A 24621-nucleotide genomic window follows, 5' to 3' on the forward strand; every position below is an offset into this window, starting at 1 on the left:
TACATACAAGCTCAATTAACAAATGGTAGTCATGTGGTTCCAGCATTTCTGTTCATTATCATTTCATTATAAAGGCAACAGCAATGCATTTATATAGTGCACGGTAAAACCTCCCAAGGTGATACTCACGAGCTTTATCAATCTTTGGTTTCCAGGAGCATTTTCAAGGTGGTTTTTGTTTTAAAAGGGGGGAAGGGAATCAAGAGTTTTGGACCTCAGAACCTGAAGATTCCGCTGTCAATGGCATTGCAGGTAAGTCACAGTCCAAAATTGGAGACCTCAAAGTGTTGTTGCACTGAGGACATTACGTATTTGGTGAGATGCGAGGCCAAAGGAGGCTTTGAAAACATAAATATTTTTAATTCAAGCCTTTGTAAGTCCATACAGTCAATTCTTTGTCAGCTAATGGCTTCAAAGAGTAGTTCTACTCAAAGAGTAGTCCGTGAACTACTCTTTGCAGATGATGCCGCTTTAGTTGCCCATTCAGAGCCAGCTCTTCAGCGCTTGACGTCCTGCTTTGCGGAAACTGCCAAAATGTTTGGCCTGGAAGTCAGCCTGAAGAAAACTGAGGTCCTCCATCAGCCAGCTCCCCACCATGACTACCAGCCCCCCCACATCTCCATCGGGCACACAAAACTCAAAACGGTCAACCAGTTTACCTATCTCGGCTGCACCATTTCATCAGATGCAAGGATCGACAATGAGATAGACAACAGACTCGCCAAGGCAAATAGCGCCTTTGGAAGACTACACAAAAGAGTGTGGAAAAACAACCAACTGAAAAACCTCACAAAGATAAGCGTATACAGAGCCGTTGTCATACCCACACTCCTGTTCGGCTCCGAATCATGGGTCCTCTACTGGCACCACCTACGGCTCCTAGAACGCTTCCACCAGCGTTGTCTCCGCTCCATCCTCAACATCCATTGGAGCGCTTACACCCCTAACGTCGAGGTACTCGAGATGGCAGAGGTCGACAGCATCGAGTCCACGCTGCTGAAGATCCAGCTGCGCTGGATGGGTCACGTCTCCAGAATGGAGGACCATCGCCTTCCCAAGATCATATTATATGGCGAGCTCTCCACTGGCCATCGTGACAGAGGTGCACCAAAGAAAAGGTACAAGGACTGCCTAAAGAAATCTCTTGGTGCCTGCCACATTGACCACCGCCAGTGGGCTGATAACGCCTCAAACTGTGCATCTTGGCGCCTCACAGTTTGGCGGGCAGCAGCCTCCTTTGAAGAAGACCGCAGAGCCCACCTCACTGACAAAAGGCAAAGGAGGAAAAACCCAACACCCAACCCCAACCAACCAATTTTCCCTTGCAACCGCTGCAATCGTGTCTGCCTGTCCCGCATCGGACTTGTCAGCCACAAACGAGCCTGCAGCTGACGTGGACTTTTTACCCCCTCCATAAATCTTCGTCCGCGAAGCAAAGCCAAAGAAAGAAATGGCTTCAGAAATTCTTGGGTAATTTTTGTTTTCTGATGATACATAGAAGCCTGTTGAACTTCAAAAACAGGCTTTAAAATGTCACTTTTGGAATTCCAAGACTGTCTGATGCTTTCATCTCACGCTATCTCCAGAGATCTTGGAATCGGCAAAGAAGAACCTACATTTAAATTACTGTTAATATTTATTTAGGCTTGCTCTAAGTAAAACTATGAATATTTATTGATCTGTCCTTTGATATTTAATAAACCTTTTTTCTGTCAATTGTGGTCATTTAAATTTTTAATATTGTAGTTGTTGTCTTTCGTACCTGTTTGGCTCAGCAAGTAAGAATTTCATCTGTATATTGTACTTAGGTACGTGACAATAAACTCTCATTGATCTTCGGATCTCTGACGTACCCGCAACCTTCATCGCCCACTGCCATTTAAATTTCAATTTCTTTCATTTACATTTAAAAATTTTCATTTTAAATGTAGACATACAACACGGTAACAGTCTCTTCCGGCCCACAAGCCCATGCTGGCCAATTACACCCAATTAACCAACAAGGGTGGGAGGAAACTGGAGGAAACCCACGCAGACTCAGGAAAAACGTGCCAGCTCCTTATAGACAGGGCAGGATTCGAACCCTGGGCCCGATCACTGGTGCTGTAACAGCGGTGCACTAACTGTGGACTCAGTACACATTTCCTGGTGACCAAGATTGAACCTGTATTATGTGCTTTTCTGTCTTGGAATATTGTGATAATTTAATATATACTAATGTATATATTAGTACCTGCATGGCTGCAGTAAGAAAGAACTTTGGTGCATTTGTACAGAACAGTCTCATCCATATCATTTTAAAAAATTAGGCCCGGGGTAAAAAAGAGCAAATAGTTAACGTCACAGGAGAAAATAGGGCAAAAAATAGTAACTGTGGCGAGCACTTTATTTATTGTGGGAGTGGCTGAACAAAGAGAATAGGGTCTTGGAAGGCAGTGTCATACCAGCTGTGCCAATTAGTAAACCTCAGATTCAACGTTCATAGACGCCATCATTCTCTCACTTCCCCAGACCCTCCATGCTACAAAAGAAAATCTGTGCAGCTGTACAAGGTTGCAATGTGGAAGGGAAGCAAGCAAACATTAAATCCAGCCAGAATTCTCTATATTTATAACAAAAGCAATGCATGGAAATGCTCCGTCATTTTTCCAAAATGTGAACAATTTCTCCTTCTGCAGATGTTGCCTCATTCACCATTTTCTAGTTTCATTCCAAATTTACGGTATTTGCAGCTTTTAGATTTTTACATTCATTTTCTGGGATCTCAGTGTTACAGAGAAGGCCAGCAATAATATCCAAATGCAAATACTCCCCTGGAGAGGATGATGGTGAGAGATTTTCTTGAACGGCTTTAATCTTCCAAGTGGAACTGTTTCCATAGTCCTAATGGGCAAGGAGATGCTGCATTTAGACTCATTCAAAATGAAGGGACAGGTAATATTTTTCCGAGTTGGGGTATAGTGCAATTTGTAGGGGAATCTAAAAGTAATGGTGTTCCTCTAGCCGAATTGCCTTTGTCCTAGGCCACTGCTTAGAGTCAAAGTTTTCCAGATTGTCGGACAAGAAAGGCTCTAGACCCTGGTATCCGGAATTCAAGCAACCTAGTACCTACCGCATTACTTCCCAGTAGGAGTTACCATCTTGAAGAAAACATGTCAGTGTGCGAGTCGGGGATTTATAAATACTAGAAAAAACAATTGAAAAAACTTTACCAAGTAATAATTATTTCATCTGTCTCCTAATTTATATTTAGGAAGTAAGAACCTCAGGATATCTTATTGCACTTTACAACCTGTAAAGTACTTTTGAAAGATGATTTGAAAAGAGTCAGCTAATTCTGCCTACAATAAGCAATGAGATAAATGACCAGATAATATTTTAAGGATGTTGCCCAAGAATAAAAAGAGATACCTCTGATCCTCTTCAAAATAATGTCATGGAATCTTGTGTACAGACATTGGGGGCCCTCCTAGATTAATTATGTGAAACTTGAACCCACAACTAAGAATGGAGTTCCAAACAATCATTAAAAATCTCCCACGATCTTTAGTAACCTATATAACCATGCTGCAAAGGTCACTGAAAAATGGAAGGTTCTCTCACCCAAAATTAAATGAACATGAAAAGCAGTTTTCTAATATATTTGTTAACTGATATCTATTAATGCACTTCTCCATGGATGGTCACCTAGTCGTGGTGGAGAAACGTGTGTGGTCCTGAGATCCTGAGAGTGATGCCGCCTGGAGCTATGCTACCTATGGCGGTAAGGTCGGGGATGAGGTCCCTGACAAAGAACAATCCAATCAAGACCTCAACGCTGGAACAGGTGGACAAAGTTACTCTGAACTCAACGGCTGCGAAGGCTGCAACAAATCATTCTGCTCCAATCGTCATGGTTTCCATGCCCAGTTGGTTGATTTGTGAAGAATTGCGTGCTTCTTGGAGTCCAACATCACATACACATTAAACAAATACATGCACAGGCATCTTCGCTCAGTGGGCCACTTTCCATGATTGGACTCATAAGCCACTCGAGACCCTATAGGAATGAAGCCCATCATCCTTGACCTCGAGGGATAACCATGGCGATGATTAATGCATGATTTAGCTCTTTTCTTCAGGTGAGCCTTTTCCCCAAACCAGGTTATTGATTGAATGACCCTATATACACGTTTAATAGTTGTCCAGAAATCTGGTATTTTCCATATATCGTGTGTAAAAGTCGGACCCCCCACCCCCCACATTTTTGGCCCCCACCACCTGGCCACCGGGGCACCCAATGCTCTGACCGCGGATCCTTGTCTCGTACGCCTGCCTACTGGAGCTCCTGATGCCCCGACCATGGACTCTCACCTCGAGCCTGGCCACCCACCCATCCGAGCACCCGACACCTCAAATGATGCAGATACTTACCATGGTCAAAGGTAATACGGGTATAATAGTCAACCCTCTAAATTTTATCCTAAAAATTGGTCCCCAAAATTTGACTTACACAGTAGCCATGTGGCATTCAGATATGCACATGGCATCCACTGGAGGGCATGAAAAGTAACAACTTTGAAAATATTTGGCAGCAGCATTAACCTTAAGGAATCTGAGAACTTTACCACAAAAAATAAGACAATTCTGACCATTCAAAAGTTCCTTTTATTGTCACATAATACAGGGAATGCACCACTTAATGTCCATGATACGCTCTGTGAAATTGGGCTTTATGCGATGTGGACTTTGTGCGAACACCCTATTATATACTTAGCAAAGCTATATGGGATACTGTAGAGTACCTGTAAACTTTTTATTTGTAAGTAGGGATCAGTCTGGGGACCGACACGAGGGTGTGGAGAGAGATTGAGACAGTGGGATCAGTGTGGAGACCGACATGGGACTGTGGGGAGAGAGCAGGACAGTGGGGTCAGTGTTGGGACTGACACAGGGCTGTGGGATCAGTGTGGGTATACAGTATACAATTTCCTGGAGCGAGTTCTCTCTTTTTCTAAATTGCTGCGGACTTACTTGTGGTAACTGAATAATTATGGGACCACAGATGTACATGCAGTCAGATGTGGCCCAAACAGACGCTAAGTGGTGCATACCTGCATATAGTTGTGCTTCAACTGTTGCCTGCCATAAGGCAAACAAAGAGTCACCATGAGCATGACCCGGTGCCCCTAATAATAGAAGAAAGAGAAGCAAAAGAGGGTCCCTTCAGAGACACTGAGCGTCTGTGGATTCAGCTCCAGCCCTCCCGCAGACTCTGCAGCCGCACAGACTCCTGTTCAAGCCATTGGCAGCCCAAGCACTAGATCAAAACCTCTGATATGATCAGCATCTGAGGCCCCTTCTAGAGCCATGTGGTCCCAAAAGAAGGTTCCAACCTAAGTTCACATCCTTACTCTCAAATATTCATCCACACAGTTTTCAGAAGGAATATCCAGCTCTAGCACCCTTTCTCATTGTGTAAAATATTTCTCTATTCTCTGGTCCTTCTATCTAGAACCTGGTCGATTTCCCCTAATTTCCTCTGATGAGTGAAACAAGTGTTTACCGTACACCCCATCTGCATACCTCATAATTTTACAAACCTTCTTGGTCTCTGTTCCAGAGAAAATAATTGCAACCAGCCGACCAACTTTTCTTGTGCATAGAATCCTCCAATCTTGCAACCCCTTTGCCAATCTCCTCTGTAGCTTCTCCAAAGCTGCGGCACTCTTGCTCTAATGTGCTGGAACCGAATCCAGTGTTCTACCCAAGATTTGGTTTGAACAGTTTAAACATGATCTTGAGCATAATTTGTATAACAACAGCAATGGAGTTGGGTGGAAGGAAAGGTGACTTTTTTTTAAAGACAATAATGGGAGCTTGCACCACCATTCAATATGATTGTGACTGTTCATGAGTCCTTAGTCCCCTATTCCTGCTTCTCTCCAAATTTCCTTAGCCCCTTAACAAGAGCCACATCCAATTCCCTTTTTTTTTTCCAATTCCCTTTTGAACATGAACTGGACTCAACATCTTTCTGTGACTGCTAGTTGCGCAACTCTCTGTGTAAATCTCAGTCCTAAATTCCTTCCCCCTGATCTTTAATCCGTGATCCCTTGTTCTGGACTTCCCCAATATTGGGAACATTCTTCCTGCATCTAACCTTTGTAGTCCTGCCAGAGTTTTGAATGTCTCGATGAGATCTATCATCCTTCTAAATTCCAATGAGTATAACTCTCATCTGTTTAACCTTTATTCATTTGTCACTCCAGCAATCATTCTGGTGAACCTTTACTGTACTCCCTCAATATCAAGAATGACCTTCCTCGTTAAAGTTTATTATCCTTCTATTGTATAAGTACAACTGGATGAAACTCGTTCTTTGGACCTCGGTGTAAAAACATACAAACACATATGTAGGCGTAACACACATATTTACAATCGATTTATATACAGTATATATAAAACTGTTAAACAAACAGTAGAGTCTCAGAAGGATTGTATGGGCAGTTCATGAGTTCAGCAGTCTCACTGGCCGAGGGAAGAAGCTGTTTCTCATCCTGGTGGTTCTGGCTGTGATATTTCTGTATCTCTTCCTGATGGGAGTAGCTGTAAGATGACTTTGTCTGGGGTGGTAGGGGTCCTTAATGATTTTATAAGCCCTCCAGACAGTGATCCCAGTAGATCACATCGATAGGGGGGAGGGAGAGCCCAGTGATCCACTCTGCCGCTCTTATGGTCCTGTGGATTGATCTCTGATCCAATGGTTTACATTTACCGTGATGCAGCCAGTGAGGCAGCTCTCAATAGAGTTCCAGTAGAAAGTTAACAGGATTGTAGACGGTAGCCTTGCCCGCATTGGTCTTCTCAGGAAATGCAGTCACTGTTGTGTCTTCCTGACAAGTGAGGAGAAGTTGTGTGCCCAGGATAGCTCACTACTTAAGTGGACTCCAAGGAACTTAGTGCTCTCTAATCTTTCCACTACCGATCTATTAATATGTTGTTTAGGGTGGTTGATGCTGGTCCTCCTTAAGTCCTCAATCATCTCCTTTGTCTGGTCCACGACTCACCTACAATAGTGCTATTGACGACATAGTGAAGCATCCTGTTGGGTCTTTCATCAGAGAAAAGCAACCAAAGGAGAGGGGAAGTGGTGACGTGGAGTGATCAAGGAAGAGTACTCCAGATTTTAGGGCCTTGACAGCCAGCTCTGGTGGAATGAGTTCACAATTGGTGGAGTACAGATATCTCCCGAATTAGATACAGAAGTAACAGTAATCGAAAATCAACATCCCACAACATCCTGATTCTTTCCTTCAGCTTCTTACTGTCTCCTGGAGCATCAATTATTTGGAAGATTTATGAAGCAATTGCCAAGCTGAGGTTAATATAAACCCTTTGAAATTAAAACATATCAAAGCACATTAAATAAGAATGTTATGAAATGCAGTGATTGCTATTAATCAGGGAATTTCTGTCCATTGGGAAGCAGCTGCCATCCAGTATTGGGCTGCTTTGGGAAGTCTCAGAGGGTCATTGACTAGCTTCTAGGCAAATGTGACTGTTGTGTGGCAAGACCCCACAATCAGAAAAGTGACCAACTCATCTAGTTTCTGCTGGGCTTTCGGTTGAGGAGATCAGAAGCAAATGTCTGCCACTGTTCTTCAAGCAAGTGTCCAGAAATCTTTCACATGAAGTTGAATGGACAGCGAGATCCTTTGTTTGGTATGACTCCTCCAACAATGAGCAATATTGAATAATTACAAGAGGACACGTCAATCAAAGGTTACTTGAAGAAGCAAGTGATATGCCGGAACACCCAAGTCTACAGGCCATAGAACATGACAGCATAGAAACAGGACTCTTTGGCCCTTCTTGTCCATGCTGAACACTTTTTTTTGCCTCGTCCCACTGACCTGCACCCAGTCCATAGCCCTCCATACCTCTCCCATCCATGTACCTGTCCAAATTCATCTTAAATGTTAAAATTGAGCCCACGTTCACTACTTCAGCTGGAAGCTCATTCCACACTCCCACCACTCTCTGTGTGAAGAAGTTACCCCTCACATTCTGCAGTGAACCAGGATTCACTGCTGATGGCTGATGGCTGGCCCCACTCCCAAATGCTCACTTATAACCATGGTTTCCCGCCTAAACCCAGTACCCTTCTGAAGACTACTGTGAGACCCTACCCTTAGTTATAAGCTAATAAAAGCGTTTGTTCTCTCTCCAGTCGTGAGAGCTTTTATTCACACTACACATTCCCCCTAAACTTTTTCCCTTTCACCTTTAACCCATGTCCTCTGGTTTGTATTTCACCTATCTACATTTACACTGTCTATACCCCTCAAATTAAAATACTATCAAAGCTCCCCACATTTTTCTGAGAGCCGGGAGATAGGATTTGAATAAAGACCTTGTTTATGGAAATTGTGGAATTCTCTGCAGAGAATGCCACCTCATCGAATATACTTAAAACTCAGAGATTTTTGGGAAGTAGAGGAATTATAGGAGATAAACAAATAGGTGGAGCTGGGTCCATGGCCAGATCAGTCACTACCTAATCAAATAGTGGAGTAGGTTCGATGGGTGGAACTGCCTGCTTCTAGTTCTTATGTTCTCTTTTTTCGTATTATTGCAATAAGAGACCATTCCACCCATTGGGTTTATGCCAGCTCAGAGCATTAGTCCCATTCCCTCACTCATTTCTTTGTTTCCTCTTTCCTTTCCTTTCCCTTGCCATGTCAATGGCCTCCCTCAAAGGTGCACCACGCTACATAGTCTAGCTCATTTTAGTAAGTTACTATTAAACATGACATAAAGATCATCTTGAAATCTGTAACTCATTTTTATTTTTATTACTTGCAATTTGTTACATTTTAATCAGTATCTTTGAACTATTAATTGTGCAATGATGCTTATTGTTTGACATTCATTTGTCCTTGAGAGCGATAATGTGGGGTGCTGGAATCAAAGGAAAAGTCAATTACTTTGGAAAGTGTTCACTCAGATTTCAGCAAGTCTGATAAAGTCAAGCTCATTAACAGCCTTTGGAGTTTATGGAACCATGCAACTACAGCACAGAAAACAGGCTATTTGGCCCTTCCATTCTGTGCCAACCATTATTTCACTAGTCCCATTGACCTGCTCCCATTCCATAACCCTCCAGAGCTCTCCCATCCACGTATCTATTTAATTTATTCTTAAAACTCATAATCGAGCCTGCATTCGCCACATCAGATGGCAGCTCATTCCACACTCCCACCACTCACTGAGTGAATTTTCCCCTTTCATCTTAAAACTATGACCTCCCGTATTTATCTCCCCAATCTAAGTGGAAAATTCCTACGTGCATCCACTCTGTCTATACCTCTCATAATCTTGCAAACCTCTATCAAATCTCCCCTCATTCTTCTCTCCAAGGAAAGAAGTCCTAACCAGTTTAATCTTTCCCTGTAACTCAACTCCTGAAGACCCGGCAGCATCCTAGTAAATCTTCTCTGCATTCCTTCTTGTAGTTAGGTGACCAGAACTGCACGCAATATTCTAAATTTGCCCTCGCCAATGTCTTAAATAACTTCAACATAACATCCCAACTCTTAGTTAGACTCAATAGTAGATCATGACAATCTGTAGACACTTTAGTTGTCGTAAAAAAACACCGAATGCTGGAGAAACTCAGCTGGTCAAACAGTGTCCAAAGATAGAAATACAGAACCAACCTTTTGGGCTTGAGCCCTTCATCAAGGTATGAGAGCATGCTGGCAGGCATCCAAAGTAAAGGGTAGGGGGGGAAGGGAGGGTGGCAAAGGCAGAGATAATAGGGGAGGGAGGGGACAGCAGCAATGAGGGGGAGGGGGGAGGGGAGAAGTGGAAAGACAGGAAAAGGGGAGGAGAAATAAAATGCGAGCAAGTTTTACAAGGCAGAGAAATCATTGTCATGGCATTTGGCTGGAGAGTACCCAGACGGAAGATAAGGTCCTGTTTCTCCAATCTGCGGGTGATCAGGGTAGGATGGTGCAAAAGGCCAAGGAAGACATGCAAGTCTGGGAGTGGGACTTAGAATTGAAATGGTTGGATAATGGGAAGTCGCTGTGGTTGGAAACGGAGAGGAGGTGCTCAGCGAAGCGATCTCCCAATCTGCGACCAGTCTCTCCGATGTAGAGAATGCTACTGGATGTAGTAAATCAGTCCTGTGGATATACAGGTGAGGTGTTGCTTCACTTGAAGGGCCTATTTGGGGCCTGGAACAAGGTGAGGGAGGAAGTGTGGGCGCAAGTCTTGCATCTCCTGCGGCCACAGGGGAAGGTGCTGGGAGGATAGGTGGTGGGATCCTATAGTAAGTGCTGGAAATTCCAGCGGATAATGAATGCGGAGGCTAGTTGGGTGGTAGGTGAGGATGAGGGGGATTCTATGTTTGTTGTGTCGGGGGGCAGAGGGGGCCATGGCAGATGACCGGGAAATGAAGGAGATGCGGGTGAGGGGTGAGTTGATAGTGGTGGAGGGGAAGCCACGTTTGTGAAAGATGGCAGACATTTAGGAAGATCTGGGCTGGAAGACCTCATCTTGGGAACAAATGTGGCAGGGACAGAGAAATTGAGAGGGGATGGAATCCTTGTGAGGAAGTGTAGTCAAGGTAGTTGTAGTATTTGTCAGTGGAAAGCTTGCATACCGAGATGGAGACAGAAATCCAGGAAGTGGAGTGTTATCGGACTTGTTGGGGACTTGTCAAATGCCTTGCTAAAATCCATGTAGATCACATCTACCACCCTACCCTCATCAATTTCTTTTACCTCCTCAAAAAACTCAATTAGACTCGTGAGGCACAACTTTCCTTCACAAAACCATGCTGACTACTTGCCCCCAGTCCTTCCCCTGTGACTGCAAAAAATGCTATACTTGCACCCACACCTCCACTCTCATGACCATTCTGAGACCTAAACAGTCCTTCGAAGTGAAGCAACACCACTTGTCAATCTACAGGGGTCATCTTACTTCATCCGGTGCTCCTGTTTTAGAATGAGACTGGAGATCATTTTGTTGAGCACCTTTACTCTGTCTGCTGCAATAGCAAGGATATCCCAGTGGCCATTTAAATTCCACATACCAATTTGTCTATCCGTGGCCTCATGCACTGCAAGACCAAATTTGAGGAACATCTAATATTCCATCTGAGCACTGTCTTACTAGATAGCATAACATCCCTCTCTATTCACAGAGCCATCCCTCCTCCCCCTGCTTGCTGGTGTGCCATCCCTTCTTGGTAACTACCTATTACCTCCTACCTTTGGGACTGTACTCCTCCTCCTACCCCTCCCCGCATTTTCTTCGGGTGCCTGTCAACTTTTTTCCATACCTTAATGAAGGGCTGAAGCCTGAAATGTTTGTTATCTATTTTGCTATACAAAGGACACTGTTCCACCTGCTGAGTTTCTCCAGCAGTGTACTTCTACCACACTATCTGCAGACTTGTGTCTTACACATATCAACTTCTTCAGTTTCCACTAAACCCCTCCTGAGTATCGCTCTTTTTCTATCTCCCTGTCTCCTTCCCTCCAGCTCCCCAGTTCCTCCGTTCTCCATTCAAGGAGCTACCCCATCATTTCTCAGCTTTTTTTTCTCTTCTACCCTCTCACCCATATTGACTTATGGCCTCCTACCTGGTAAGCCTGTACTCCCCTCCTCACCTCTTCCTCCCTCCTTTTACCCCTTCCCCCCACCTTTTTCTTCAGTCCTGTCTGCTTTGTTTGATCATACCTTGAGGAAGGGGGTCAGTCCCAAAACATTGGCTACCTTTTACTTCCCATAGATGCTGCATGACCTGCTGAGTTTCTCCAGCACTTTTGTGTACTACACAAGTATTACTTTTGTTATATAACAGATTGTTATATTTTATATTGTCTATAGATGTGTTTTTGGGAGAAGATAGATTGTGGGGTTTTTATTTCAGTCACACACAGATACAAAGACTTCAAAACAGATCTCATTTAAAATGCAAGAGCTTGGCTCAAGCCAGACAGTCCAGGCTCTGGGTGCCTTTGCAAAAACTTTGAAGGATGCCAATAGAGACTTCACAAGTAGGTGTTAATTTGACATGCTGTGGAGTAATGGATAATTGTTTTGGAAAGCAAAAGATGAATGGACTCTGAAGATTGGGTCTGGTGCTGGAGTCTGTCTGAATGCAGTTTGCTATTCTAAGACGGTGATGTGATTTTGCAAGCAGAGAGAACCAAAGAAGAGAGAGAGAGAGAGAGAGAGAGAGAGAGAGAGATGGGTTGTGAATTCGTACTTCAGCCAGTTCAAAGTCCATACAAGAGAGGAAGAGAGGGCTGGCTGTATGATGTTTCACCTGAGATTAGGGAAAGAGAAAAGGAACTCTGTGGTGACCTGAAAGGAAGAGGTTATCATCTGGAAAACCATGGTGGGGGCCAGTTTCTTCGGCAAGACGCTGATATGGGTAATTCGAAGGAATAGTTTGTGGGTGTCCAGCGAGCAACAAATCTCTCTGAAAACCGACAAGAACCTTACTGAGCGGTAACCATTTAAGCACCAAAGGCTGGTGAAGATTCATAAATGTTAAATTCTGCGCCCAGTATAAGAATTGCCTGAATGCGTTTGCTATTCTAAGAAGGTCATGTGATTTTGCAAGCAGAGAGAACCAAACAGGCTTTTCTCTAAATGTGACAGAGAGAGAGAGAGAGAGAGAGAGAGAGAAGAGAGAGAGAGAGAAGAGAGAGAGAAAGAGAGAGAGAGAAAGAGAGAGAGAAAAGAGAGAGAGAAAGAGAGAGAGAAAGAGAGAGAGAAAGAGAGAGAGAGAAAGAGAGAGAGAAAGAGAGAGAGAAAGAGAGAGAGAGAGACCTGGAGGAGTGAGATTGGACTGTGAATCAAATAACTTTTCTGAACTTATACACATACATTACACGTGGGCTTAGAATTAGAAGGGGGTTGTTAGTTAATGGTAATAGTAAAATTAAAAGTAACATTTGTTAAAGTAACCATTTGTCTTGGTGAATTTCTATTGCTGCTGGGTTTTGGGGTCCTCTGGGCCCGTCACACTTTATAAAAAAATAAAGCAAGAAACTACTTTTCCACTTACTTCGATCGACAGAGATGTATTTATTATCAACATTTTTGATGAGATTTAATTTTTCAAAATAAACGTAACACTGCTAATCTTCTCTTCACACCTCACCATTTTGAACTTTGATAATGAAGAGAAAACAACTGCATAATTAGACCCCATCTGAATTTAACGCACACACACACGCAAAAGTACAATCATGACCATCACTTCAGTCAACATCATATGACACATTCCTGTTAGGTAATGACATAGATATATACAAAACACAAGGTCCAAGTCTCGGAATTACAATGTCAGAAAAAGAACTGTGTATTAAAAAAAAGACCCAGGATGTTAAAGCACTGAATATCATTATTTGGCCAAACTGTGAAGATATTCACCTCCTGAAAGAGTAGGCTGAGTCCCTGCCATTTTAGGCCTCAACACTCGACTAATGTGACTTCCCCATATTTTGAGGCCTCATATTATTCAGCAAAGTGCTCAATTGATGTTTAAAAAATTCACTCATGTAGCAAAGAATATCATGGATGTATCCGAGGCTTAAAAGCAACAAACGTACCCAGGCTCAACAAATTTCAAAGAGGATAAATTTGAACAGCATGAAACCTGGGCCAAGAGTCACCAATAAGACCAGTAGCCATTCACTTCAGATTTTGCCCTCCTGTTCTCGCTAATGCTTAAATTAATTAAGAAAAAACTTTTCCATCCTTGGAACTCAACAATGATTTCAACACAAATTAAATTCCACCACTCTTTTATCTTTCAACGTTTGATTGCTGATTAGTTTTATATACCTCCTCCACTGTCAAGTTTTTTTCTTGTCCAAAGACCATTTCTTTGCCTTATTGTCTCTTAACTCACTCATTGCCTCCATCACCCCATCGCAGACATTCCTCCTTTGTTCCATTCTTCCTTTACCTCCTGCTATCTTAGTAGCTACAGAACAGTTTATCTCTCTGACATGGTCAGTGGTGGAGGGAAGTACATTGGTGAATTTCAACTCGACAAGCATATGGAGGAATTTAAAGTGGAGGCAGGGTTTAAGGGTCCGCATAACATTGTAAGCCAAAGGTCCTGTACTGTGCTGTACTGCTCTACCTGATGCTTCCTTCACAACTTTTCACCCATCAATTCTCTCCTGAATAATGCTGACTTCATGTCGGCACTCAGGAGAGAGAAGAGCCTCTGAACACTTTTGTGTTTGGCTGACTGTGTTATACACCTTTATATCAATGTGCGGAAACTCAAGGTCTCTGTCTCCCCCCGCAACTGGATCCTTGACTTTCTCATCGGAAGACCACAGTCAGTACGAATTGGTCACAACGTCTCCTCCTCACTGATTATCATCGCATCCTTGGGGTGCGTTGATAATCATTGAGGACAGATAGTCCCTCGTTGCCATCAGATTCCTGAATAATTAATGAACCAAAGACACTGCCTTACTATATTTTTTTTAAATCATAATGCTGTAAGATGGTGATAATATGAAAGTTTGCCCTACGACGCTGCCGCAAAACACCAAATTCCTTCACTTGTCCATGACAATAAATTCTGATATTTTCAGTTGAGTTTATACAGTGGTCCCAGTGTTGAAATTCCAAAAATTTTGACTAAAAGGCTACAGGTGATGAATATCCATGAAGGAATCTGACTCCTTCTCGCTAGAAGATACAGCAACATCTTAGAGGAACCATCCCATCATTTCACTGGCAGGAAGTAGTGTGTTCTCAATTTAGGTACCTTTTCTTCACCATGAGTGACAGACATGTACCCAACAAATCAGTACCCACTGTACACCTCCACAGAATAAGAAACACCAGTTTTACACAGATAATGATCCATATTCCCAAAACTCAATCCCACATCTACATTAATGTGATTATTATATGACGGAGGCAGAGACCCATCAGTCCTATGCACCAACAAAATATAATATCAGATCTATATCCATCAGTAGTGCTAAATGTCCTCATGACTGGATGCTAGTTTTATGAAGTTTGAAATGTTCACCACTTGAAATAGTCAATAATAATAATAATAAGGGGACAAACTGCAGAGCTAAAGAGAAAGTAACTGAAGAAACAGTTCGGAGAAATGAGAGGCAGCATAAAGGTTTGGCAGAATAAAAATGCCCCTTAGGGCTGGGAACTTAAGCTGCTCTGCTTTTAATTTAGACAGAGCCTGGTACAAGCCCGTGCCGTCCAATTGCATCCAATTAACCTGCAAGCGCCCCACCCCCCCCCCCCTCACCCTGTACGTTTTGAAGAATGGGAGCACCCAGAGAAATCATACGCAGGAGACTGGGAGAACGCACAAACTCCTTACCGATTCGAACCTGGGTCGCTGGCGCTGTAACTGCGTTACACTAACTGTGACGACCTATTCAACCCAGGAAATCTATTTGATAAGTGTGATTTCATTTTCTTATTATCTAATATAATTTACAAGTAGAAGTAAATATTTAGTAGTTCTACAATATATACAATGCCCACCCATTGACAGGCTCCTCTTTTGCAATGTTATATAATTACCTTGTTAAATATAGCTCAATTTTTCTCTCTCCTGGTGGGTTCTATTAGATGAGGGAGGCTGCAAAAAGACTCACTCCGACTGTTCTCAGAATGTGGGGGGGGGGGGGGGAATTCCCTACATCTGGATCACTAACATTGAAGGTCCCGCTGAGGTACCACTGGAGATTTTGGAAACTGGATGAGAGAGATGGTACTGTGAAAAGGAAGACTGGATTTTGAAAAGTGTGGAGGTTTCCTTCAAGGGAAGAAAGACATTTGTGCCCTCCTCCCCACCTAAAATAGAAAACAGTGAAAATGAAGGGGTCAGTCCCTTTTGAGTAAGAAAGGTTAATGCCCGGCATAACCCTTCCTCTTTAGGTTCCAGCAAACATCTCTGAGTTTTCTACCATTTATCTGCCATTTCGATTTACCCATCACCTCAAGGAAAAATTTTGAAGCCTCGGCCTGGAAAATTTTAGCTCTGTCCGGGTTGCTAGTAATAGAGTCTCAGACAGCGGACTGCTGGAGACTGGCTGAAGGGGAACTGGGATGCGAGAGGGTGCTGAAGGCTTCCTGATCACGTTGGGGGTTCAGATCTGGAGCTCGGGGTGCTGACGGTTTGGACTGGGCTCTGTGTGGCTGCGGAAGCAAATCCACTCAGTGACTGAGGAGGGAATTCTCTTTTGCTTCTCTTTCTCGGACTTCAAGAGGCACTTCAGGCAATTTCTGCCGATGGCAAATCTGTCTGTTTTATGGCAGACTAAAGCAAATTTTATGTAATACTGTCTTTATTGTATAAGGATAACTCGAATCTTGAAACATTCATTCCTATTTTATTCTCTCTAAATTCTCAACAACCTCTCCAGATCCTACCACTCATCCATGCATTAGAGCAGCCAATTAATCCTGATGGGCCAATGCTCCTATATCTTGTGAACCTTCAGATCAGTACGTGGGAGGAAACACAGGCCGTCACAGGGAGAATGTGCAAACTCCATACAGGTAGCACTGGTGGTCAGGTCTGAATTTGGGTAATTAAAACTATGAAGCAGGAGCTGTGTCACTGGGCCTCCACCAAATCAGGCCCTTCCCTCGATCTCTCACCACCTTCGTAATTAGGTCAATGAAAACCAAGGGAGTAAAAAATTGAAAGATCCCAATGGAGACACTAGAGATTGCAGATGCTTGGAATCTAAAGCCAAGAATAGACTGCAGGAAAAACTTAACGGTTCCTGCAGCATCCTTGGATGGAAATAGGCATGTCACAGTGTTTTGGGTTGAAGCCCTGCTTCAGGACTGCCAACAAAAAATTTTTTGGGAAAATGACTGGAGCCAGACCTGAAGCAGGGTTTTGACCTGAAACTATAATTTTTAATTTCCCTCCATGGACACTGCCTAACAAGCTGATTTAATTTTTGCTCAAAAATCCCATTAGTTCATTTGACTCCTTCATCTTGGTTGCTACAATATCTTTGGTTCAACTAAGTCATTCCAGGCAGTCCTGGAGAGTAAATAACCACCAGGAAGCAACATTTTTAACCCATCTCGATTCACAGGTCCAAACATATGGGGTTAATGTGGGATCATCGGTCTTTACGTGATGTTGAGGGATGGATAAACAGGGGTCAAGATTCTTTGACATGTTGCTCCAAAAAAAGACATGGGATGTCTACTTAAGAGAGCAGTTGGAGATCCGATCTGAAAAACTGTCTCTCAGGGAAAAAAGTAGGGGAATGTAATTGACAATATTGCCCCCGAGAGAAGGCACAGATTCAATGGACCAAAAAAAGCCCCCTATGGAAGAGGAAGGAGGCTGCTAAAAGGCTCAAGCCTTTTTGTCCTCTCAAAAGGTGGGAAAATACCCAACATCGCTAGCATGTTAACAAGATACCATTGGCGATTCAGGAAGAGGTATGAGGAACAGAATGGAAAAGGAAGCTGTGGATTGAATAAGTGTTAATGTGAGATAATATTGCATTCCAGAATCTCAACCTGGATTTTGTGCTCTAGTGTCAGAAGGGGATCACAAGTGAAAGCTGCTACCTAATCTCAGGAACTTATGTCAAACTGAGCTTTAGATAGAGAGCAGGATACTGTGTTGTTAGTGATTTCAACTGCCAAATTCAATAAGAGATGCTTTGAAAAACAACACTAAAGATATTAATATCTTCACCGCCTCCCCAAATTTTCATCCTCTCCCACTCCCTGACTAAGCTGAAAGTTAAAGAGTGGGAGGTAGTCTTCTCTTTGACTATCTGAAAAGCAAATACAGCACATGGCGGAAATCCGAGATAAAAATCAGAATCTGCCATGGAGTGGCACAGCTTGCGTAGCACTTGGACAACGCTGTTACAGCGCCAGTTTCCTCCCACCATTCAATACGTATTGGGGTCGTAGGTTAATTGGGTGGAACTGGGCGGCGCGTGAGCCGAAAGGTCCTGCAACCTTATTGTATGTCTAAATACATTTTAAAATTAAGGGCAGGCAGCATTTTTGGAGAAAAACTGGGTGAATATTTCTGACACAAGGGCATCAACCTGAAATATTAACTCTGTCTCTCTCCAAAAATGCTGCCTGAACTAATTTTTTTTTTTTAAATTGGTTGTTTCTATCTCAGGTTTCCAGCCTCTACTTCATTGGCTTTTCCAATACTCCAAGAGAAGTCTGCAGATGGTGTCTGACCGCTGAGTATTTAATGGCAGCAACAGTTCTAATTTGTTCAGGGTATTAAATCTATTAAAGCCTGTCCCTCCCCATTTCACTCTCTCCCTTCACCAATAAGTTATAAGGATTTCACATACCCGCAACAGCTAGCCCCAGCACATCTATAGTGATAGACATTGTACGAGAAAGCGAGCTCCTTGGAAAACCAGGATATAAGGCCATTGGTTACACTGAGGGCAGCTTAAACATACTACAGGCTGACTAGACACACTATACACCTGTATTGGTTTTTGGAGGCCTGTCTTCAAGTCCATTGCGTGAATACCAAGGGATGCCAAGTTAGATGCATTATTAGAATCCTCACTGGCGATGGTTGAAGTTTCAAAGCTTGCAATGAAAATAGTTTCTAGGCTGAGGGATAGGGAGAAGCAGCAAAGGGGAGATAATGTTGCATGTTATCACAGGGTTCTCAAAACCCTTATTCACCCATTTCTGTATCTCTGGGGTTGGGGAATCCATTGCATTTCCTTAGCATGATGTTCTCAAGTATTTGTCCAGGTATAGAAACTCTGATCCACACAGCAGAGCTTCACATCATTGATTCCTTCTCCTGAGAGCTGTTGCAGCCTTCGAGGGATACTTTCACATCTTTCTTGATGAGGGGAGCCCCTTCTTCATCAGACTTCACTGCTGACACTCCTTCCGTTTTCACCTCAGTGAGTTCATCCTTGCCTTTCTGCTTGTCGGAGTAAGATTGCAGGAGACCAGCTCCGTAAGCATCACCTTCCACGTTGATGACTGTGCAGGTACGATCTCTGCAACGATACATTTAGAGGTAAACACATATGTCAGTCATGCCGTGGCGACCCATAGGTGATGCAGCCCTGACAGCAGTGCCCACCCGCTCCCACCTCAGCCCCCGCGTCTTCCTGCTGCCCATCGAATGGTGGGGTGGGACGGAACGAGATTGAGAAAGGGCAAAGAGTCGGGGAAAAGAGCAATGGCAAAAAGAAAGAGAGTGGAAAGAAAAGTTTGTTGGTTGGGACAGTAAATTGGGGAGTGGAGAACAGGAAGAGAGAGAGAAAAATGTGAAGTAGGGAGGGAGCAGAAAGAAGGTAAGACGAGAGACCATGTTAAAATAACATTCTTCCCATAGTCCTGGTCTCTATTAGATTATCTGATTATTATATTGGAAATTCTCAGAGGTCGCTGTGCAGAAATTAATTCTTGCATTTCCTCAATATTGCAGTGCAAGAACAGAGGAGTCACGCTTTATACAGTAAAACCCCTGGTATCCAGCACCTATGGGGATTGGTAGGTTCTAGTGAAGTGTGTTTTCCAGTTGCTTGAGACTTACACTTACAAAGCCCAACTAATACACCTGCCTTAAGAATAAACAGTTTCGAAGACAGAAATATTATACTGTATTTACACAGAACACAATTTGCTTGCATGAATATATAAACTTTAAAGCATTTTACTTTATTTTCAGTCACATTCTTAGAAAACATTTAACCGTCTCTGCATCTGCAGGTTCCTCCCTGTCCATGGAGCTGCCTGAATGACGAACAATAACATTATAGCTAATTAACCCCCCTTCCCCCAAGTTTACAGATAAAACCTCTTACTAAGCAGGTCTAAGGAGACACTTTAAGAGTGTCACCCCAACGGCAAGTGGCAACAACCATCTCTTCATCCTCGGCGACGCCAATGCTGTTTCACGCAACTTATCAATTAGCTGCTAGGAGCAAAGCCCGACCAAGACCCTCCACTGGGTGAATATATGCTCCCATCTTCACCAAATGTATTACTTACAATTTTAAACTTGTGTACTTTTTACCTGCTATTTTATTCTTATTTGTTTTAATTTTTTAAATTTATTTTCCTCAATTTTTTTGTCTATTGCTTGAGGCTGCCGTTTCTTTGAATTCTGGATACCAGGGATTTTACTATATATCTATAAATCTTTGAATATTGGAATGGATGTGGAGAGATCAGTTGATCAGATGATCCAAGGACTCATAAATATGACAGAAACTACAAAAGCAGCTAAATTATGACTGAACTTGATCGACATGAGTGGAGAACTGGATCAAATCAGCTTCATTGGACTCCAGGGGAAAAAAGTTGCTCTCCAAGAGAGGGTGCAGAAAAAGTTTGCCCAAATGGCTCCAGGAGGAAGGAGTTTCCTCCCATCGTTCAAAACGTAACGTGGTTTGTAGGTTAATTGGGTGTAAATTGGGCGGCACAGACTCTTGGGCTGAAATGGCTGGGTGTCCAAATTAAAACATTTAATTTACTGCTACAGGGCAAGGCAGGAGAAGCTGCAGTTATTCTGCAGTAAAGAGGAGATTTGAATTACGTATGATATAGAGAGTTCGTAGATGGAGGAAGTTCCCATGAGCAGATGATTCAGGGACAGGAGAAAACTATATTAAAGTTCAGACAAAAGAAGATTTTTTTTTAAACCACTGATTACTTAAGAACTTAGGGTGGCTGAAACTGAATAGGGTTTCAGAGTGGAACTGGACGGGCACAAGGGAACATATTTGCTGAGCTGTGGGGAAAATGTGGGAGAATAGGACTGATTGGCTTGTTCTACTGTGCCCTTTGGCTTTATCATGTCTAATGAGATACCTTTGCAAGCCTCTATACAATCTGGACAATCTGACGGGTAAGTTTTTGAAGATGGGATGTTAATGCCTGGATAAACAAACTACATCAAAACACTTCTTTGACAAGACAAGTTCTACTCACACAAGCCAGTCGACAGCAAGGATCAGTGAGATCTCACTGGTGCGCAATCCCACTGCCTCCAAGATGATGGCGAGCGTCAGGACTCCTCCCGCGGGAATGCCAGCAGCACCTACACTCGAAGCAGTGGCAGTCACCCTGTTCAAAAAACCAGACACCGCCAACATTAGAATGCCAAGACCCCAGATCCAGGATGAGCAAGGCCTCTATGCCACACGAGACATTGTATTGCCACAAAATGAAAAAAATAAGGGCATGGCTTTGTGCTCGGCAGGGGGAGGTTGTGGTTTTAATTTAGAGGCACAGCATGGTAACAGACCCTTCTGGCCCACGAGCCTTATCCTGCCCAATTACACCCTTGTGACCAATCAACCTACTAACCCTGCACGTGTTTGGAAAGTGGGAGGAAACTGGAGCACTCAGAGGAAACACACACGATTGTGAACGTACACGCGCCTTACAGACTTCAGGAGAAAGTATATTTGCTATCTAAGTGAAGAGCTGAGAGCATGGCAGTAAATATAATGTGGAAACAAATGTGAGGTTATCCACTGTATTACGCAAAACTATATTTTGTAATGGTGAGAGCTTGCATGATGTTAATAATGGGCTCTGGGCTTGCTTATTATGTTCACCTTACTATGAGAGAAATTCAATACAAGGAAGTCCTACTATTGCAAGTACATTGATGAGACTGGATCAGGTGTACTGTGAACACACTGAATGCTGGAGCTTGGACATCTGCAGACTGGGGAAATAATAAAAACACCAAGATGCTGGAGGAGGGTCTCAGCCGGTCCTTTCAGCATCTATAGGAGACAAAAATACGTCGCCGACGTTCTGGGCCTGAGCCCTTCTTCAAGGAAAAAACAGAAAGGCAGAAGGATCTATCAGAAAGTCTCAGAATTCAAGCAATGGGGGAGGAATCCAGACCAACAAAAGGTGGTGATAAGGGACTAGGTAGAATTGATCATGTCTGTGCAAAAGGAGACAGGGAATGGAGAGATGACAGGGGAAGAAGGGGGTGGGTTAATGAAAGCCAGAGGTCGACGTTACTGCCATCCGGTTGGAGGGTGCCCAGTCAGAAGATGTTGTTCATCCAATTTACGTGTGGTCTCCGTCCGCCAATGGACAGATATGTCAGCAAGGGAATGGGATAGAGAATTGAAATGTGTGGCCACTGGGAGATCCCCGCCATTGTGGCGGACAGAGCTGAAGGGCTCAATAAACCAATCTCCCAGTCTGTGTCCGGTCTCTCAGATGTATAGAGACAGCAAAAGCAGGAGCACTGGATGGAATAGATAATCCCTGCAGATTCACAAGTCAAATGTTGCTTCACTTGGAAGGTCTGTTTTGGGCCTTAAATGGTGCTGAGGGAGGACTTTCTGACAATATCCTACTTCTGTGTTTTCTGATTTTTCCTTGAAAACATTATCTATCTTTGTCTCCTACGGATGCTGAAAAGACCGGCCAAGTTCCTCCAGCATCTCGGTATTTCCCCAGTCTGCAGATGTACAAGCTCAGTTCAGGCTCAGTTTCTGTGGCCCCCACCTCCCCATATTCTCTCATAATGCATAGAGAGTTGCCGCCACCTTCCCAATTCTCAACCCACGGCAGTTGCCTTTTCAAGAAGCTATCATGAATGTGATGGGCTGAATAAACCTCCACACTGGACCAGGAAAAATGCCTGTGGCCCAGTGGATAACACTGTCACTTTTGAACCTGATGGTAACAGAATCAAGTTTTGGAACCGATTTCTAATGGATGAATATGGTCTGATCCTCCGGCAAAGAGTGGTTGATTTAAATTTAAAATTTACATTTTTTCAAATTTTAATTCAGGCATTCATACAGCACGGTAACAGGCCCTTTTGGCCCATGAGCCTGTGCCGCCCAATTAACCGACAACCCCATGACATTTTAAATGGTGGGAGAAAACAGGAGCACCTGGAGGAAAGTCACGCAGACACGGGGAGAATGTACAAACTGCAGCAATTCGAACCCCGGTCTCAGTCACTGTAACAGGTGTTTCACTAACTGCCTCGTAAACCGTGTCGCCCTGATGATACTAACATTTGGATGCAATACATATCCAAGTTCTCTCAAAAATACTTACTTCTCTCTTACTTAATATTGCTACTAAATCTGGTCATCTGGGTTGTCTTGCTCCATGGTTATCTCAGTTGATTAACAACAGGATAATGCCATAGAATGGAAACAAACTTATCCACACTGACCAAGTTGTCTATCCAAGGTTAATGTGTGAAAAAAATAGACAATCTGCTGGAACTCAGCAGGTCGAACAGCCTCCGTGAGAGAAAAGGAATGGTTGGCGTTTTGAATATGAACGCTGTATCACCCTTTGGTGAAGGGTTTTGGCCTGAAATTTTGTCATTTATAAAAAAATTCCATTGATGCTGCTCGACCCACCCTCCAGAAGAATGCGTTCAGCTCCACTATGCAGCATCTGCTATCTCTAATATGTCACCATGATTCCTGCAAGGTTCGATTCCACAGAAGTCCTCACTGTGGAATCACACTGCACAGAAAGAGCCCATTCGATTCATTGAGGATGTGTTGTATTTCTGAGAGGGCTGATTAATCCCTTTACTCTGCTCTTCCCCCACCGCTTCCTTGTCCAGTTTCCCTTTGAAAGTTATTATTGGGCATCATGGTTTAACATAGTGGTTAGCATGACGCTGTTGCAGGGCCGGCTACTGTGGTTCTGCCTGTAAGAAGCCTCCCCTTGGTACATGTGGGCTTCCTCCGAGCGCTCCGGTTTCCTTCACCCTTCAAAAACGAGTGGCGGTGGTGTAGGTTAATTAGGCGGCATGGGCTCGTGGGCCGCTTTTTGTCTAAATCAGTGGTTCTCAACCTTTTTGTTTCCACTCACATCCCACTTTAAGTGATCCCTAGGTCATCGGTGTTCTGTGATTGGTCAGGGATTGCTTAAAGTGGGATGTGGGTGGGAAGGGAAGATTGAGAATCACTGCTCTCGTGTTGCTGAAATATTTTGTTTGAGAAAAATTTCCTTTGGAGTTCTGAAACCGTGCACATAACGAGTTCATTAGGTACGATTAAAACATTGGTTTTTTTTTCCACCCACATACCAATCACAGAGTGCATCTGGCACAGGGAATACTTAAATGAGATGGAAAGAAAAAGGTTGAGAACCACTGGGCTAAATTGAAAATGTAAATTTAAATATTTAAATGTAGAATCTGCTTCCATTGAACACATTTAAATTCTGATACAACTCATTCCGTAAAATACTGTAAAAAGTGAATGTTCCTCACAGTATGGTGATAACCTGCACAAAGTCAAGAGACACATTGTTGAGCTGGGCTATAAACACCGCAGCCACACACTGGAAGAGGGCTGCACCGTCCATGTTCACCGTAGCACCAATGGGCAGAATAAAACGGCTGATCTGCTTGCTCACGCCGTTATTTTCTTCCACACACTTCATCATGAGGGGCAACGTGGCAGAGCTGAGGATGAGAGGGTGAAAGAGAGGTGTAAATGAGAGAGGAGAAAAAAAATTAAGAGCAAATGTTCTATTAATAGGGCATATCAATTTTAGTTTAGTATAACCATCGAGTAAGTTCTCCCACCGCTCAACGAGAGGGTT

General features: G+C 43.3%; 1 protein-coding gene across 2 annotated transcripts in view; it reads right to left on the reverse strand.

The window, feature by feature from the left end:
• Nucleotides 1-13063: 13063 nt before the first annotated feature.
• slc1a5 (solute carrier family 1 member 5) overlaps nt 13064-24621 on the reverse strand; it is a 36598-nt gene continuing 25040 nt past the window's right edge. For both annotated transcript variants that reach the window (XM_069908510.1, XM_069908511.1), the window contains 3 exons: nt 24287-24481; nt 20995-21129; nt 13064-19052 (listed from right to left, as the gene is read on the reverse strand). In XM_069908510.1, the coding sequence (XP_069764611.1) occupies nt 18827-19052; nt 20995-21129; nt 24287-24481 (556 nt within the window). In that variant the 3' untranslated portion in view covers nt 13064-18826. The remainder of the gene's footprint in view (nt 19053-20994; nt 21130-24286; nt 24482-24621) is intronic.

The sequence above is a fragment of the Narcine bancroftii genome, chromosome 13 (genome assembly GCF_036971445.1).
Source record: "Narcine bancroftii isolate sNarBan1 chromosome 13, sNarBan1.hap1, whole genome shotgun sequence".
Lineage (NCBI taxonomy): Eukaryota > Metazoa > Chordata > Chondrichthyes > Torpediniformes > Narcinidae > Narcine > Narcine bancroftii.